The sequence below is a fragment of the Balaenoptera ricei genome, chromosome 5 (genome assembly GCF_028023285.1).
Source record: "Balaenoptera ricei isolate mBalRic1 chromosome 5, mBalRic1.hap2, whole genome shotgun sequence".
Lineage (NCBI taxonomy): Eukaryota > Metazoa > Chordata > Mammalia > Artiodactyla > Balaenopteridae > Balaenoptera > Balaenoptera ricei.
In genome coordinates, this window is record NC_082643.1 from 24444010 (window position 1) to 24459735 (window position 15726).

Here is a 15726-nt window from a genome sequence, read left to right on the forward strand (position 1 = left end):
TCATTAATATCTGGTCATATCTGGGAAGTAGCTCTGGAGGAGTAACTTTCTAATCTTTCTTGCTGAAGCTGGATTGGGAGCTATGCTGCGGAGGAAGGAGGAAGGTGTGCTCGTCACTCGCCTCCCCAGAGCCCGCCCATCCCCCACATGGAGCCCTACTTCCCACAGAGTCTACCTTGACCTCTGCAACCACAGTCACCGAAGCCTAGTCACGGACTAATACAGGCTTTGCCACGTCTTTATCCATGATCAGCTTACGGGTCCTATTTCTCTAAATAGATTGTAAGCCCTTTACAGGAACAAATTAGGCATTATGTATTCCTCCCTAACATATAAACACAGCCTATCTTCCAGTGATATTTCCTAAATGAAACAGTGGAACTGGGATAATCTTGCTCTGAGAAGAGAAAATTGAGAAGGAACATAAGGATGTTAAGAGTATTTCTTAACATCCTCAAGTGCAGGGAGGATTCTTTATATGAAGTGTATGTGCATACAGTCTGCAAGTTCGGAAAGTTTCTTAAACGCTATGCTTTATTTCTCCATTTGTAAACTGCAGCTACTAATAGGGTTATTAAAAAGTACATGGGTTAATACATATGAAGTGCTTAGACGATGATCTGGGACATAATGATTGCTCGAATAAATAACGGCTATGATTATTAAGCATGCGCTTTCATGTACATGATGGTGAGCTTTCTACTGAGAAACTTGGCTTAAAACAGCAGCATCAGGGACACAGTTACAAGACACTGGAATAGACAGTCAAAGAAACTGACAACACTGCTCTAAATCTACTTTAAAAAAAAAAAACAAGTAAGGCCTTCTGTGGTGGCTCAGTGGTTAAGAATCCGCCTGCCAATGCAGGGGACACGGGTTCGAGCCCTGGCCCGGGAAGATCCCACATACCGTGGAGCAACTAAGCCCGTGCGCCACAACTACTGAGCCTGTGCTCTAGAGCCTGTGAGCCACAACTACTGAGCCCTTGTGCCACAACTACTGAAGCCCACGCGCCTAGAGCCCATGCTCCGCAACAAGAGAAGCTACCCCAATGAGAAGCCCACACACCGCAATGAAGAGTAGCCCCTGCTCGCTGCAACTAGAGAAAGCCTGCGCACGGCAACAAAGCTCCAACGTAGCCAAAAGTAAATAAATTATATATATATATATATATATATATATATATATATATTACTTTAAAAAAAAACACAAGTAAGAAAGATCCCTCTCTGTCTGAGGGAAGGATGGAATAAATGCTTCTTTAAGTGAAAAAAGTAATATGTATTCATTGTAAAATGAACAAACAAACAAATCAAACACTACAAAGATGTAGAAACTCCCCCAGTACTCTTACCCAATTTGGCATTTACCATTTAAGACTTTTTTCCATTTATATATTAAGCATTTTCCCACCTGTGTGGTGGTTTTTTTTTTTTAACAAAAATGGGATCATACCATACACAATGTTCTTGACTTGTATTTTCTTAAAATTTCTTTCAACATCTTGGCAGATTTTTTAGTATGTTAAGAAGCTGCAAAAATGGTTTGATTTTTCTGGTACCAGCATCTGAATCAAATAACTCGAAAACATGGAGAAAATTTAAAAATCAATTTTAATTAGATTTCTTTCTTTCTATATACACAGACCATTTTCATCTGTTTTATCAAAGCTCTTGTACTTAAATTTCCAGTATTAAATTAAATGAGAAAATCTAACTTACAAAGAAATGAGAATTTTTTATAATTGTTTACCTAGACTGATACAGCTGCAATCTATTCAACTATTTTCATTTTAAAATTCTCTTTAATGTCTGAATACACAAAAGTGTTCTTAGGAGACTAAACAGCTTTGGCTTTTCCTTCATATTTTGGACTCTAGAAGGTTTGGGGCTTTCCAGCTCCTGAGGCATAAACTGTGTTCCCTCCCCCACTGTGTTCCCTTTCTTTTGTCTGGTATAGAATCAAGAGGGAAATTTTAAATGCATGATAATTTTACTGTAAATTCCTGTCTCTAACCAAATTAAATTGTGACCCTTAGTATTAAAACATTGTCTTGAGAACTAGTTATATGACAATATATATTATCTTTTTTTTAAATTGAGACATTACTGACATATAACATTATACTACATATTATCTCTTAAAATCTTGAAAACTAAGTAAAGAAGAACATCAATAACAAACCCAAATCATCTGCTGGGGCTATATGCAACGAGAAACTTCAACTTCTTCCAAGATGTGACAAGCAAACTGAATGGAGTTCTGTAATGCTTCCATGTAATCCAGTGCACTATCTTCAAAGTTTCTTATCCTTTAATAGAAGATCTATGAGTCGGTAGGTTCTGATTGTTATAAAGGCTCAAGATAACAGTAAAATATTTGAAGAGCAATTAGTGAAATTTAGTTTTGTTCTCTAAAAATAAACCCTGAGAAAACCCTGCTGGCCATTGTTAAAAACGGATAATAACAGTAACAGCAGTAATAAAATATAATAGTAATAATGATAACAGTAATAATCTATCCTTGATCTTGAGGACATTATGCTAAGTGAAATGTCAGACAAAGACAAATACTGTATGTCCCCACTAATATGTGGAATCTAAAAAAGCCTAACTCATAGAAAGAGAGTAGATCAGTGGTTGCCAGGGACTGGAGGATGGGGAAATGGGGAGATGTTGGTCAAAGGGTACAAACTTCCAGTTCAACTTGGCTTGAATCTCAGCTCCAGCTCTTACCAACGAGGTCACCTGGGGCAAGTTATTTCATCTCTCTATGCCTTAGTTTCTTCATAAGTACAACAAAAAAGGATTATAAAATCTACTTCACAGATTGTTGTGAAGGCTACATGTCCAGCGTTTGAGCAGACGGTAGGTGTTCAAAGTTATCCATCTCATTCCCTCTCCCTTTCTAATACATCACAAAAATCTTTGCCTCGATCAGAACTGTTCCTTAGAATACAGATGAATGTATTTGTTGAGCCTGGTTCCAACAAAAGCGATACAGAAGGGACTTTTGCCTTGTGTGGGAGGTTGGGATACATGAGTTCCAGCTCCAATTTCTCTAAAATGTGACCAAGCACTTTCTAAAAACCAAACAAAAGAACTCCTGCATGGACCTGTCACCTGGAAAACATCAGCCTTCTCAGTGGCTCATCAGATGGGCAGCTTCTCTTAGGTTACCTGGTCAACGATCAACTACAAGGAGCCCGCTTAGCTGGATTCATTAGTGGAGCAAATCAACATCAGAAGATGACTTGGGCAGAGAAGGATGAAGTCATGGAGTAGCAAATAATATCTTGAAATCTAATTGGCATGTCAGGAGGAAGCAATAATGTAAAAAAAAAAAAAAAAACCTGAATGAATTCACTTATCTCTATCTCATAATCAGGCTAAAAACCACATGATGCCCTAATATCTCACAGCCCAAAGCCAATCTGCATTGAAATACCTCTTTCTTGTTACCATTCTAAGATTTCGAGAAGTCCTGCTAAATTGTCTTTACATCCACAAATCTTGTCTGAGATGAGAACAATTCAGGAAGAAAACACATTAACATGAACATCCAGAATCTGGGATTAGTATAAAAAGTAGAGATGTGTAAATCAAAGTATTCTGCATACTAAACATTTTGTAATACCCCACAGGACTCCAGCAAATCACTGGTGCTACAGGACTCCAGGAACCACATGGACAAAGCCTCAAGATTCCTTTCTCCTCGCTGCATAAATGCCTTTATCTCAGGACCAGAGCAGATGTTAGGAAGTCCCATTACCTAACCTTAGGACAATCTTCTTCTTTCCTTTAAAAAGGGGGGGGGGGGGCTTCCCTGGTGGCGCAGCGGTTAAGAATCCACCTGCCAATGCAGGGGACATGGGTTCGAGCCCTGGTCTGGGAAGATCCCACATGCCGCGGAGCAACTGGGCCCGTGAGCCACAATTACTGAGCCTGCGCGTCTGGAGCCTGTGCTCCACAACAAGAGGAGCCACCGCAATGAGAAGCCCGCGCACCGCAACAAAGAGTAGCCCCCGCTCGCCACAACTAGTGTAAGCCTGCGCGCAGCAACGAAGACCCAACGCAGCCAAAAATGAATAAATAAATAAATAAATTTATAAAAAACAAACAAAAAATAGATCTCAAAACTAGCGAACATTCTGAAGCTTCTGAAGCTGACACAGTAGTAAAAAGGTAAAAATGTACATTTTGGCTATTTAAACTGGTTTAGAAATAGATAGCTAGTTCCTTATTTTACCTCGAGTATTCTCTGCCAACAGTGGGGGCAGAGAATAAGATGCTTAAATTCTCTGCCAACAGTGGTTTACCTCTGTGATCTGAGGATGGGGGTAAAAAAAAAAGGGGGGAGCATGTTCACTTTTTACATTTCTGTATTTTCTTGAAGTTCTTTTTTCTACCAAGCATTTGCTACCTGTGTAATTAAAAAAATATATATATATTCTGTTTCTGTTTTTCCAGGCCATCTTTCCTGGTGATCTGAATATTTAAAATTCTTATTCAGCTTTATCATATTCTATGTAAAGGGGAAAATTGATTCCAGAACTTTCTTGATATAAATTTTTATTTGTTTGGAACCTTCTCATAAACCACACACCCAGTCTATGGCATGGATTGTGGTGATAGTTTCATGAACGTACACTTAACTCCAAATTCATGAAGTGGTATATGTTAAATATGTACAGTTTTTTGTATATGAATCATGTCTCTAGTTAAAAAAAAAATCACAATCAGGTTTTATATAAGATTAGAATGCATCAGGCCAAATCTTCTGTCACTACACTAGAATTTTCCAAACACAGCCTCCTGTAACTGCAAATAAAGCCTTCGATGGGAACATAAGCGAGTACTACAGGTTTGAACAACTTCTAAAAACTCTACCATAAGCCTTTTGTTTCCTCAACTGTTATTTCAAAACCTTGATGTCACCCTTTCGGGAGGAATTTTTCCAGACTAAAGCCTCCTAACTGGCAGTAAAAGCACTGAGTGCCCACTTTGTTTTACCCAATACATCAGACTCTAAAAATTGGTAGCAGTAATAGGGAGAAAAATTAATAAAGCAGTGTAAACTAAGGTGCTGCTTCATGAGAGGTGACTGACTTCTGCATGACCACTTCCTGCATCCCCCTTAGAAAGATCTAGTAGATTCCACAGCCTTTATTTCAGTCATAAGACTCACTCACTAACTTTTCCGCCAATCCTTTTAGCAGATGTCTCATAACATGATCATCATTGGGCTTACGAATGAAGGTGACAGGACCTTTTGAGAAACTGTCACCACACTGCTTCATCCCATGTCATAAAAGCAGTGATACTGACCTTCTCCCCTCAAGGTATCACCCCCATCTATCCGCAGAAGGCTAACAAGGGTAAACTTTTCGGGTCCTTGCTAACACCACCACTCTTTGAGTCTACCATTGGACCCAAGTCTCTCCAGGTGTTTGAGTGGTAGGTATAAAAACCAGTGAATTCGTGCCTCTAAAAGAAAAAAGAAAGGCAATGAATTTCTTTCTCTTCCATAGATAGTCACTGGCCTAGTGCTTCAGCCTCAGCCAGGGTTCCAGCTTTCCCTGGTCATGACTCCCCTCCAGATCACTGCATTTGTACAGCACGCTGGGGGAACTGGATGAAGCTGGTCAGAGCCACACGTGACTGGCTTGACACAGGGAGGGAGGGAGGCAGGTGCTTGGGAAGTCTCAGGCCCCACTCAGCCCCGCAGGGCTCATTCCTGACACACTGGTTGGGAAGCTCAGCCTAGCCCTTCAGCTCGCTGAGTCTCAGGTCTGTGAAGCAAGCCCGTAACCAATACTAAATTCAACGAAGCCTGCTGGACTGTTTTCCCAGAGTCAGTCAGTTACTGGGTATGACCTTCAAACTATGAGATTTAAAACATCAGCGCGCGCACGTGCGTGTGCATGTGCGTGTGTGTGAATTCTACCCTCTTTTTCGTCTCCCATCCTCATTCAGCAAGAATTTTTTTTTTTAATACCAAATTAACAGAAGGTGCTATGAAGCATAGAAGATGGAACAGATACAGATTGTGCCCTCAAGGAAACCTCTCTCCTGTAGGGGAAATAAGACATTTATATAAATATATATTTGCTGAATGAATAAAAGAATAATTGCATGAGGTAAACAGTGACACTTTCCAGGGAAGAGTTATAAATAAACTTCTATGGAAGTGAGGCAGGAAAAGTTTCCTTCTGGACAGGTTAAAGGAATCGTGAGAGAAGAAAGCACTGATACCAAATCTAGTAAGAGGCTGCTACGGGACTCAGTTACCCACCAGGGCAGAAGAAAGGAAGCAGAATATTCGACCATTTAACATGAATAGTTTGGAAACGAATTTCTGCTAAAAAGAGGTGGGGTGTGGGGTTGAGGACAATGGGAAAGAGAAGGTTGGAATTAAAATAAAAATTTACAAAAGTTCTCTGATAGGTTTTTATTGCTTTCCTCACCCCTCCTTATATCAGATAATTGAGAGCCTGAGGACCTGTTAATATTTTTTAAAAGCGGCTCACTCCACCTACAGAAAAGGGATTCTGGGTTACAGGCCAGTCCCTGCGATCACCCTTCAACTATCAGCTTAGACGTTTTCTTTCCTGAAGGAATTCCAAGGTATAAGGAAGCTTCAGCTTATCACCCATGTCAAGAGTTTACAGTAAGCGGTGCTGTGTCCCACAGAATCCTATAACCTGCTATAGCTAAATCCATTTCTGAATTACCCAGTCAAGTGGTATGAAAAGAGCTAGTCCTTCCGTGGCTCTGAATTCCTCTAAATGCTGGAGAAATTCACACGACCGCTTTTCATTTCTGAAGCTGACACGGCTTAAAAGTCACTGTTGGAAAGCTGAGCCCATGCAACCGTATCTCTTCTTGAAAGAGAAAAGTCCTAGTTATTTCCACCTATCTCAAGAGGGTGAGGCGCTTCTGCCTCACAGCGTTCTCACACAGGGGGTGAAAGCAAGGTAAAAGAACCCTGCTGTGAAAAATATTTTAACTAGTGGTAGAACATAGGAAATACTAGTTACGACATCAGCATTAAGGTATCACACACAATGTCCAGTCATCCCAAAGACAAGCATTTAGAACACTGTGAGTCTGGAGCTGTACCCCTCCTATATCTACCCATCTTACTGCTTGGACCATGATGATGTGGCTTTGAAGAACTTTGCTAAATAGTCTCTTGACTAATCTCAGGAGGAAGGAGAATATGCTGAGAAAATTATGAAGCTGCAGAACCAATGAGGTGGCTGAATCTTCTTTCAAAAGGAGATCAGGAAACTGGACCATGATGTCTGAGAGTGTGCCGAACACACAGTGAGTGTGCGTTACACTTGGAAAAGAGCGTGAATCAGTCACTACTGGAACTACACACAGTGGTCCCTGACAAAAACGATCCCCACTTGTGTGACTTTATGGAGACTCATTATCTGAACGAGGAGGTGAAATCCATCAAAGACCTGGGTGACCACCTAACCAACCTCTGCAAGATGGGGGTCCCTGAATGTGGCACGGCAGAGGCTCTCTTTGACAAGCACACCCTTAGAGGCAATGATGGCAGAGCTGGGTCTTAGGCCATAGCCATGGGGGTGTAACTAAGCAGGACACTATGGGACCTTCCCGGGACAGACCCCTCCCCCATATCCTCTGCTGGAGCTCCTCTCTGAAGTACCCAGATAACAGGAGCTGATGCACATTTCCGGAGTTGTTCTGCAGATGCTAAAACCACCACCAAATGGAAGAAATTAACTACTTGAGGTCATACATGGTCATGACTATGTAGCCCACAGACCTACTGGTAATGTTAACCCCTGTGACACCGCCCTGTTCCCTCACCATCAACCAAGCAGAGAAATGTGTGCACGCTGATCACATACTCTGGGACTCCCCTCCCTCACCTGGTGTTTAAAAATGCTTTCCCGAAACCCATCTGGGAGTTCGGGTGTTTTGAGCACTAATTGCCCTGGGTTCATTGCTTGGCGCCTGCACTAAACGCTGCACTTTCCTTCACCACAGCCAGATGTCAGACTGGCTTTACTGCACACGGGTGAGCAGACCCAAGTTTGGTTCAGTAACAGGGGGTGACTGACTTCCCTGGATCCCAAAGCAGTACATGCATGTTGGGGTTACTCTGACTTTTTCTATAAACTGTACTAAAATATTCACTTAAATTCTCTCATTCATATCATTCCTCCAAATAAAGTGATTTGGTACCTACTCCCCACCCCCCAAAAAACAAAATAAAACAAAACCGTGAGTGCTACCTGCCATCAAAGAAGAAGAACTTCCCCCGTCCGTTCTTTTCTCCGTGAATGAAGTTGCCCTCAAATCTGTCCGTGGAGGAGTAGGTGACCGTGCAGAAGCCGTGCGGTAATCCATCATCATCCAGGTGCCCTGGAGAAAGGGAACCACAAGGCAAACCTTAACATCTTCCACGCTCACCCACCGTCATCCGTGCCCAGACGCTGCCAGCAAGTGCCCCGTGCAGCTCAAGAGTCCCTTCCCTGCCTGAGGGGAGAGCGAACACCAAGCCTTCTCTGCCCGCATCAGCACCATCAACTCCGCTCTTAGGTACACTTTAGAAAGGACGGGTCCACCATAGAGGGCCTTAGACACGTGTAAGGTTATGAACCAAAACCACGCTCATATTTCACTGGGGACTGAGAGTTATTCTGAGTAATAACACCTGCAGTGTGAGTTTCAGTTGACCCAGTACTTCCCCACACGGTACTGCGCACGTTTGGAATTAACGCCCTCGAACGCTCACGCTTAACCGAAACATGGTTGAGATGGCACACTGTCTCGGCAATAAGTTATCTGGTTCTAGAACTAAGTATACAATACGACGGCACACATCATTATACAGTATGATGTGGAGCAGTGCTGGCCAGGTGCCTTCTGAAAAGGATAGAGCCACGTCTTCAAGACTGCCCTAAAATCTACACCCCACTGTACGAACACACGTACTGCGAGTCCCTCTAAGCTTAAACTTAGGCTTAACATTGAACTTACTGCTTTACTTTCCAAAATCTTTCAGCTTTGAATGTTCAGTAATCACCTTGTCATACACCCTCAACCCACTGTGTTCAGAGGGTTTGCGCTTTAAATGTAGCTAGAAGTATCCACATGGCCATTTAAGCAGTGGCTTTGAACACCAGCAGCAATTATTACACTGTGATCTTTAAACTGCTGGTTCTTTTTGGGTCACCGATGGGTGTACTGTTATATTTACGTTTACAGTCAATGTTTAGGTTTTTTATTATTATCTACATATTTCACAAAACCCAGGAGTCACCTCACTGGTGTCTCCCCAGTCATTCTGGTGAACTAATTTTGCAGAGGTGGGTGAAAATGAAGGCAGCAGTTAATCTACTGGCTTTCTCCTGGGTTAATGACCTGAGTCATGGATGACAAAGGTATAAAAGCATTAAATACTGTGTGCAACGCAGGGACATTAAACACTTAAATGTGGCTTCCAGATGGCTCACAGACATAAAAGAAAGCACAAACCATATCACCACAATGAATGCTTTACTCTCCTAAAAGAATTTCTTCTAAAGTGATAAAAGAATATCGTCCCTTAGAAGATAGTTAAGTAAGCTCTCTTACAAAGAACGAAAAAGCTCTTTATTTGTATTATTGATTACATAAACATAAAAATGAACAAATGCACTGTTTTATTGCTACATCTGATTCTGCATAGAATGAATTACCTAGAATATATTGCATTAAAACATGGCTACTTAAATAAATCACAATCAATAAGGTTCCTTTTCTCTTAACCCAAATTTTTTTCTAACAAGGGCCAGGAAATTAATGGTTAGGAGGGAAGTAGGCCACAATTGCTTCCTTCCTGCTCAAAAACCAAAAACTGTACCTGACATAATTCAATGACACTTGAGTCATATGAAGTAATTTGGACAATTATTTTCTAAATATCTACTGATGGCGTTTCTCTCATTGAAATAAATTATATCTACTTTTTCTCCTTTCATTAAAAAAAACCACTCAGTGTATAGTTAAAAGCTTCCTTTTATGAAATGTTGCTCAGATCAAATTAAATTTAGCTATTTGCATTCCTACAAATTTAGTATTCCACTTCTGATTTAGGTATAACTATCAGAATAATCATTTTAACCTTATATTGAGGTACTTACTAATTTATTGAAAACGCTTTCCCCATAGAAAACAGTTCACATATTTCAGAGTTTATAAAGTTAATGTTTGATAAAATCAGTTATTCCACTTTAGATCAAGAGAAATATTATGATAAACATGAACACTAAGGGGAAAAAAAAATCCAATGTTAATTCATTTCCACCTTTGCTCAGTTGCAATAGTCCTATCCTATTTCTGAATGAAACACTGCAGGTGCACCCTCAGCAATGGCATTTAGATATTAGAGAAACTTGGAAGCATCATAGAACACACTAAAAGCACCTGAGGGACAGTACTGAACCCCACTGAGATGAAAGCAAAAAAATCAACCCTGCTCCACGAAGGATGCTTACGCCCATGCCTCCTTCCACAGGCCAGTGAACAGAAGTCCCATCACCTTGTTAGGCTCTAGGGAGGGAGAACAGAGAAGCTGCTGAATGATGGCTGTTTCTCTGGTGACACTGTGTGTTTAGAAAGAAGGCTCAGACTTGTGACGATTCCCTGCCTTTCTAAAGGTGTTTAGGCTGCTTGCTGTGAGAAATCTCCCTCTATCAGATCACAGCAGAATCCTCTGGCTGGCTCATTTGTTTTGTTTTCTTCTCATCCTTCCAAAAGGAGGACGATGTGATCAATGACCAGGATGTGATCAATGACCAGGATCAATGAAAAGGAGCTAAAAGTTAAGGCTTGTGATCATTCAAGACTTCCACCCTGAATATGTAACAGCCGGGGGTGGTGTTCCTAGCAGTAGAACTTTATGTTTAAAACAACAGCCACAACCAAAACAATAACAACAACTAAGGGACCGTCCAAGGAAAGAAACGTCAGGAAGAAAAGACATTAGGCTGGGGCTTCCCTGGTGGCGCAGTGGTTAAGAATCCACCTGCCAGTGCAGGGAACACGGGTTTGAGCCCTGGTCCGGGAAGATCCCACATGCCGCGGAACAACTAAGCCCATTCACCACAACTACTGAGCCTGTGCTCTAGAGCCCGTGAGCCACAACTACTGAAGCCTGCGCGCCTAGAACCCGTGCTCCGCAACAAGAGAAGCCACCGCAATAAGAAGCCCGCGCACCGCAACGGAGAGCAGCCCCTGCTCGCTGCAGCTAGAGAAAGCCCCCATGCAGCAACGAAGAACCAATGCAGCCAAAAATAAATAAATTAATTTAAAAAAGAAAAACAAAGAAAAAAAAGAGAAGAGATTAGGTTGCTGAGACCTCATATCTCCTATCAATGTTAGTGCTAGAGGAGCTTCTGGTACAACTCTTGTTCCACTGCCATTTGGACAATAAGATCATGTAATATTTGTCTTGCCAGCAATAGTCAATTTAATGGAGAAGGAGACTGATATACAGAGAAGAAAAAAATCTGTATACCTACTATGCATCAGGCACTGGGTTATGTAATTTCCTGTTATTTAAATTAAACCTCACAACCATCCCTCAAATTCCAATCTTATAGATGAGGAAGCCACCGCTATGTGCCCAAGAAACACATTAACTGCTACCCTGAATGTGCTCATGGATGCTGAAGGCCCCTTCCCGCAATCCTCCAATCCCTTTTCTCTCTGGTCAAGGGCAAACTGGCTGAACATCCTTTCTTCCCTGCCGATGGTGGAAGAAGCGACCTCTAAAGAGGGAGGTGTTCTCAGGTCCCAGGCAGAGAAGTGGAAGACGCCTTCGTAGTTACGATAGTTCTCACAGAACCACCAGGATCTTCACCAGCATATCCTGGTGGCAAATGCCTGTCTCTTCCAAGTGTTACCCGATGCAAAGAGCAACACTAGTCCAGCTTGCTCTGATTGAGATCAATCTGTGCAATGCGCCAAGTCAGCCAGCAGCCTTCCGGGCCAATTCCCACTCAACAGAGGTTGAACGCCAACCCAAACAACAAGGAAAACCCACTTGAATGACTGCTCTGTGTTGGGAATGCGGTCCCAGCTTGTGTGCCATATATCTGTCTGCAGCACGGTTTTAAATATTGACTGAAGTTAGAGGAAGAGGGAATAAAACATAACCGTCTCACAAGTCTAGTTTTTCACTTTGTTCTAAAGATCATTATCTACTGAACAGAGAGAAAGTTCAATTTTTTCCCCTCGGGTTCCCTCGGAGCTTCTTCCTGAACCTGATGAGAGCCAGGCCTGTATTCTATGCAGTGATGGTACCTCTCAGCACAGGAAATTCCCTCTGCATCGGACACCTGGCTGCTTACTGCCTCAGGCTTATTCACAGGAGATCTGAGTGTGTGTGTATATATGTGTGTGTTTCCCTCAGAACCAGAGGCCCTTACATGCATTGTTGGTTTTGTATAATAGAACTACTTTAAAAAAAAAAAAAAAAGTAATAATAATAAAAAGGCAAACTTATTCTGTTTAGTGCAAAGAATGTGCCCTCATGATGATACACTTAACGCTGGTGGTTAAAAACATAATTTGAGTTTTGAGAGTAATCCCTTGCAAGAGCTCAATTATTAGTTGTGAGGGTCTTAATTTTAATGTGAGGCCTACACATAGAGGGTGCTACCAGGACACCTAGCCTGTATTTTTCCTAAGTACAGAGCATTCATTCGCAGTCTTATTAGAGACAGGCAGGATGAGATATTAGGGGGACTGTTAGAAATGCTCTTAATATTTGAGGGGTTGGGACAGTGAAACACAGAGATGCTTGTTTTCATTCTGGCTCCTTAGTTCTGGAGACTCTGCTATTTCCCATTTTTGAGGATTCTTCCTCGATGTCTCCTTTATGTTTCGAGGCCTTTCTGTTTTTTTCCTACCCTCGTAACCGCTACTGCAAAGAGCCCTTTAGGCGATCGCCTCACCCGCTCCCCACTGCCTGTTCATCCCATCCTCCCGCCCTCCCAGAGCAGGGCCTTCATCCTCTATTCCCAGCTCTAAAGAGCCCTCACATGGCCCACGGCCTCCAGGACGGAGTCCACGATCTCGGCCTGTGACGAGCCTCCTTTCCCTGTCTCACCCTCCACTTTTCTCCTCCCAGGCCCTCTGTTACAGCAGAACCCAGGGATTCGTCTCTGAATGTGCCTGCATAATTGCACTCCTCTCTCTCTTTTTTTTTTCCCTTTCTCTTTAATGTCTTTGTGCTCCTGGGTTAGTATTCAATTAGCTGAAATTCCTTGATGATATTAATGAACCACACATAAGGGTGTCCCTTTCCTTGTAGGCTACCAGTCTCGTTGAATTTTGCCAATCTAATTAGAGAAAACTTTTATCTCAACATTTTCATTTGTATTTATTTAATGAAGTTGTGTCTTTTCAAATGCTTATTGGTCATCTGCGCTTTTCTTGTGAATTATTGTTTCATTCCACACCTCTCTTTACTCCCAAAGTTCCCCTCTGGACTGGACTCAACTCCACGCCACCTCTTCCGGGAAATCCTCCCCATCTAATTCCCCAAGCGAGATGCAATTTTTACTTCCTCTCAACCACCATCATTCATCGGTTTAGATGTGATATATTTATTTCAAATTGTATTAGGGACCACACTGTATTCATCTTTGTGTCTAGGGGTAGACAAAGAAATAGACATAACGACGATTTCTATTCCCAAAGCTAAACAGCATTCCCTGAAGAAACAATGAGCCTCAAAGAGTTTTTTTTTTTTTTTTCCTCTAAGAGTTTTTTAAAAAACCACAGCAGGAGCTCAGGTGATGTTTGCAGGCCTGCTGATGCCCAGGGCTACCTTCCCAAGGCAGCACAGCCAGCAATGTACACAGACACTCCCTCCACCCACCTGCCCTCGGGGATTCATCCACCCTGAGCTTAGAACGCCACCCAAGCTACAGTTCCACCGACAGAGAATCAAAATGTACGTGAGGTGACAAAAGACTCAAGTCCTGAAGAGACCAATTTCTCCCCCAGAGTATGTTTCTAAGGAGGAAGAAAAAGAAGAAAAAGGGTATCTGTTGCAGAGGCTGTAAGTTAAATTCTCTTTCCCCAAACACATTTTTCTGAAAGTCACCAAACTCTTTCAGAACCAACCTCTAAAGAGTGACATTGATAAAGAACGACACTGACGCAACATTTAACTGTTGCTTCCAAACTCAGTTGCCAACTATTTCATATATTTGACTGACTCATTTAAAAAAAAGAAATTTGTAGAGAGACAGTTTGGTATGGCACAGTGGGGTTCTGGAGGTCCAAGCCTGTCTCCTACCTGGCTGAGTGTCCTCAGATTAGTTCTTAACTTCTCTAAGCCTCAGTTCCCTCCTTTGTAAAATTAGGATAATATTAGTACGCACGTGATAAGACTGAATGGATAATGTGTGTGTGAAACACTTAGCACAGAGCCTGCACATAGTAAGGACTAAACAATTACAGCAATGATAATTTCAGCTAAGACAAATAAACTACCGAGAGCACAGGCTCTGTATGTGGAGAGAGGTAGGTTAGTTGGTACTTCAACACCAAGATATTCAGACGGGCTTTTTACCAGTCCCCCATGCATGTGTTAGATGTTAAGTAAAGACTATTACAGACAGCACTTAAAAGTCCAAGAATGGCTAAAGAAAAGCCTACTTTTACACATGCATGCTCTAGACACTGTGTGAGTTTGAGCCTTGGGTGCGTCTAAGGATTTTTAAAATTTCTGTGTTACTCTAATTGTTTACTGTTAGGTACAACTGAGTCACCATGTGTCCCGGATTGCCCCAGACATTCAAGGTTTAAGCCAGTTGTCCCAGCATAAGTATTAAACAGTGACCCTTCTCAAGTATGTTCTGATTTTGGACAATAATGCATATGGTCACCCTATATAACAGAACCTTCCTTGCTTATATGAAGAAATTTCTCTGCTTTCACCCATTGAGCAATCTCAAAAACAACATCGATGCATTTCTAAAGCTGCTTGTTCACATTCTGCAAGGAGCCTGGGACCGTGGACAACTGGGCCTTGTGTTTCCAAACAGCTTCAAAGGGGAAGATGGGTTAACCTCGGGAGCACTGCCTGTGATCAAGAGTTTGCATTAAATTTTTATGAGTAAAAGTAAACTTTGAAGAATGAGAGCCAGTCCTAACAATTTGAGAAGAGCATTTTCCAATTATCTTTCATAACATGAAGGCACACGTAGTCAATAATTTACATTTAAAGAAGGCTTCCAACTAACATCTTTGGGCCCCAGTAAGTCCCAGCATTGGCTTTACTCATTGGAGATAAACAGTTCAGGACACTGTGAAATTAAAACACCACCATGAACACTCCTTGAAGCTGGATAAAGAAATAAGAAGTTTCACTAGTTACATTAAGACAGTTAGCTTTTATAGAATTCAGAAATATTATTCTACTTAATCTCTCCTTAAGACCTCGGGAGCACTACAAAAGGAGTCAATTATGTTGACATAAAAACTGATTTTTTTTTCTCCCAAAGTAGCAATAAGTATGCATCCTCATGCATCTGTAAGGGTCCCCACTTTGTCTTTCTTTACCATTTCTGAGAGCTTGTTTATACAAATTAGATAGAAACCATATTCAACCAAAAGCTTAAAAAATATTTACCTAGATATCTGGTTAAAATATTCCGGAATAATATCACGCAACACTGCAAAA

General features: G+C 41.7%; 1 protein-coding gene and 1 pseudogene across 4 annotated transcripts in view; one reads left to right on the top strand and one right to left on the bottom strand.

Moving 5' to 3' along the window:
• Positions 1 to 15726, bottom strand: part of SETD7 (SET domain containing 7, histone lysine methyltransferase) — an 89455-nt gene that overhangs the window by 30872 nt on the left and 42857 nt on the right. For all 4 annotated transcript variants that reach the window (XM_059922507.1, XM_059922508.1, XM_059922506.1 and 1 more), the window contains one exon: positions 8276 to 8405. In XM_059922507.1, the coding sequence (XP_059778490.1) occupies positions 8276 to 8405 (130 nt within the window). The remainder of the gene's footprint in view (positions 1 to 8275; positions 8406 to 15726) is intronic.
• Positions 679 to 7585, top strand: LOC132366708 (ferritin heavy chain-like; annotated as a pseudogene).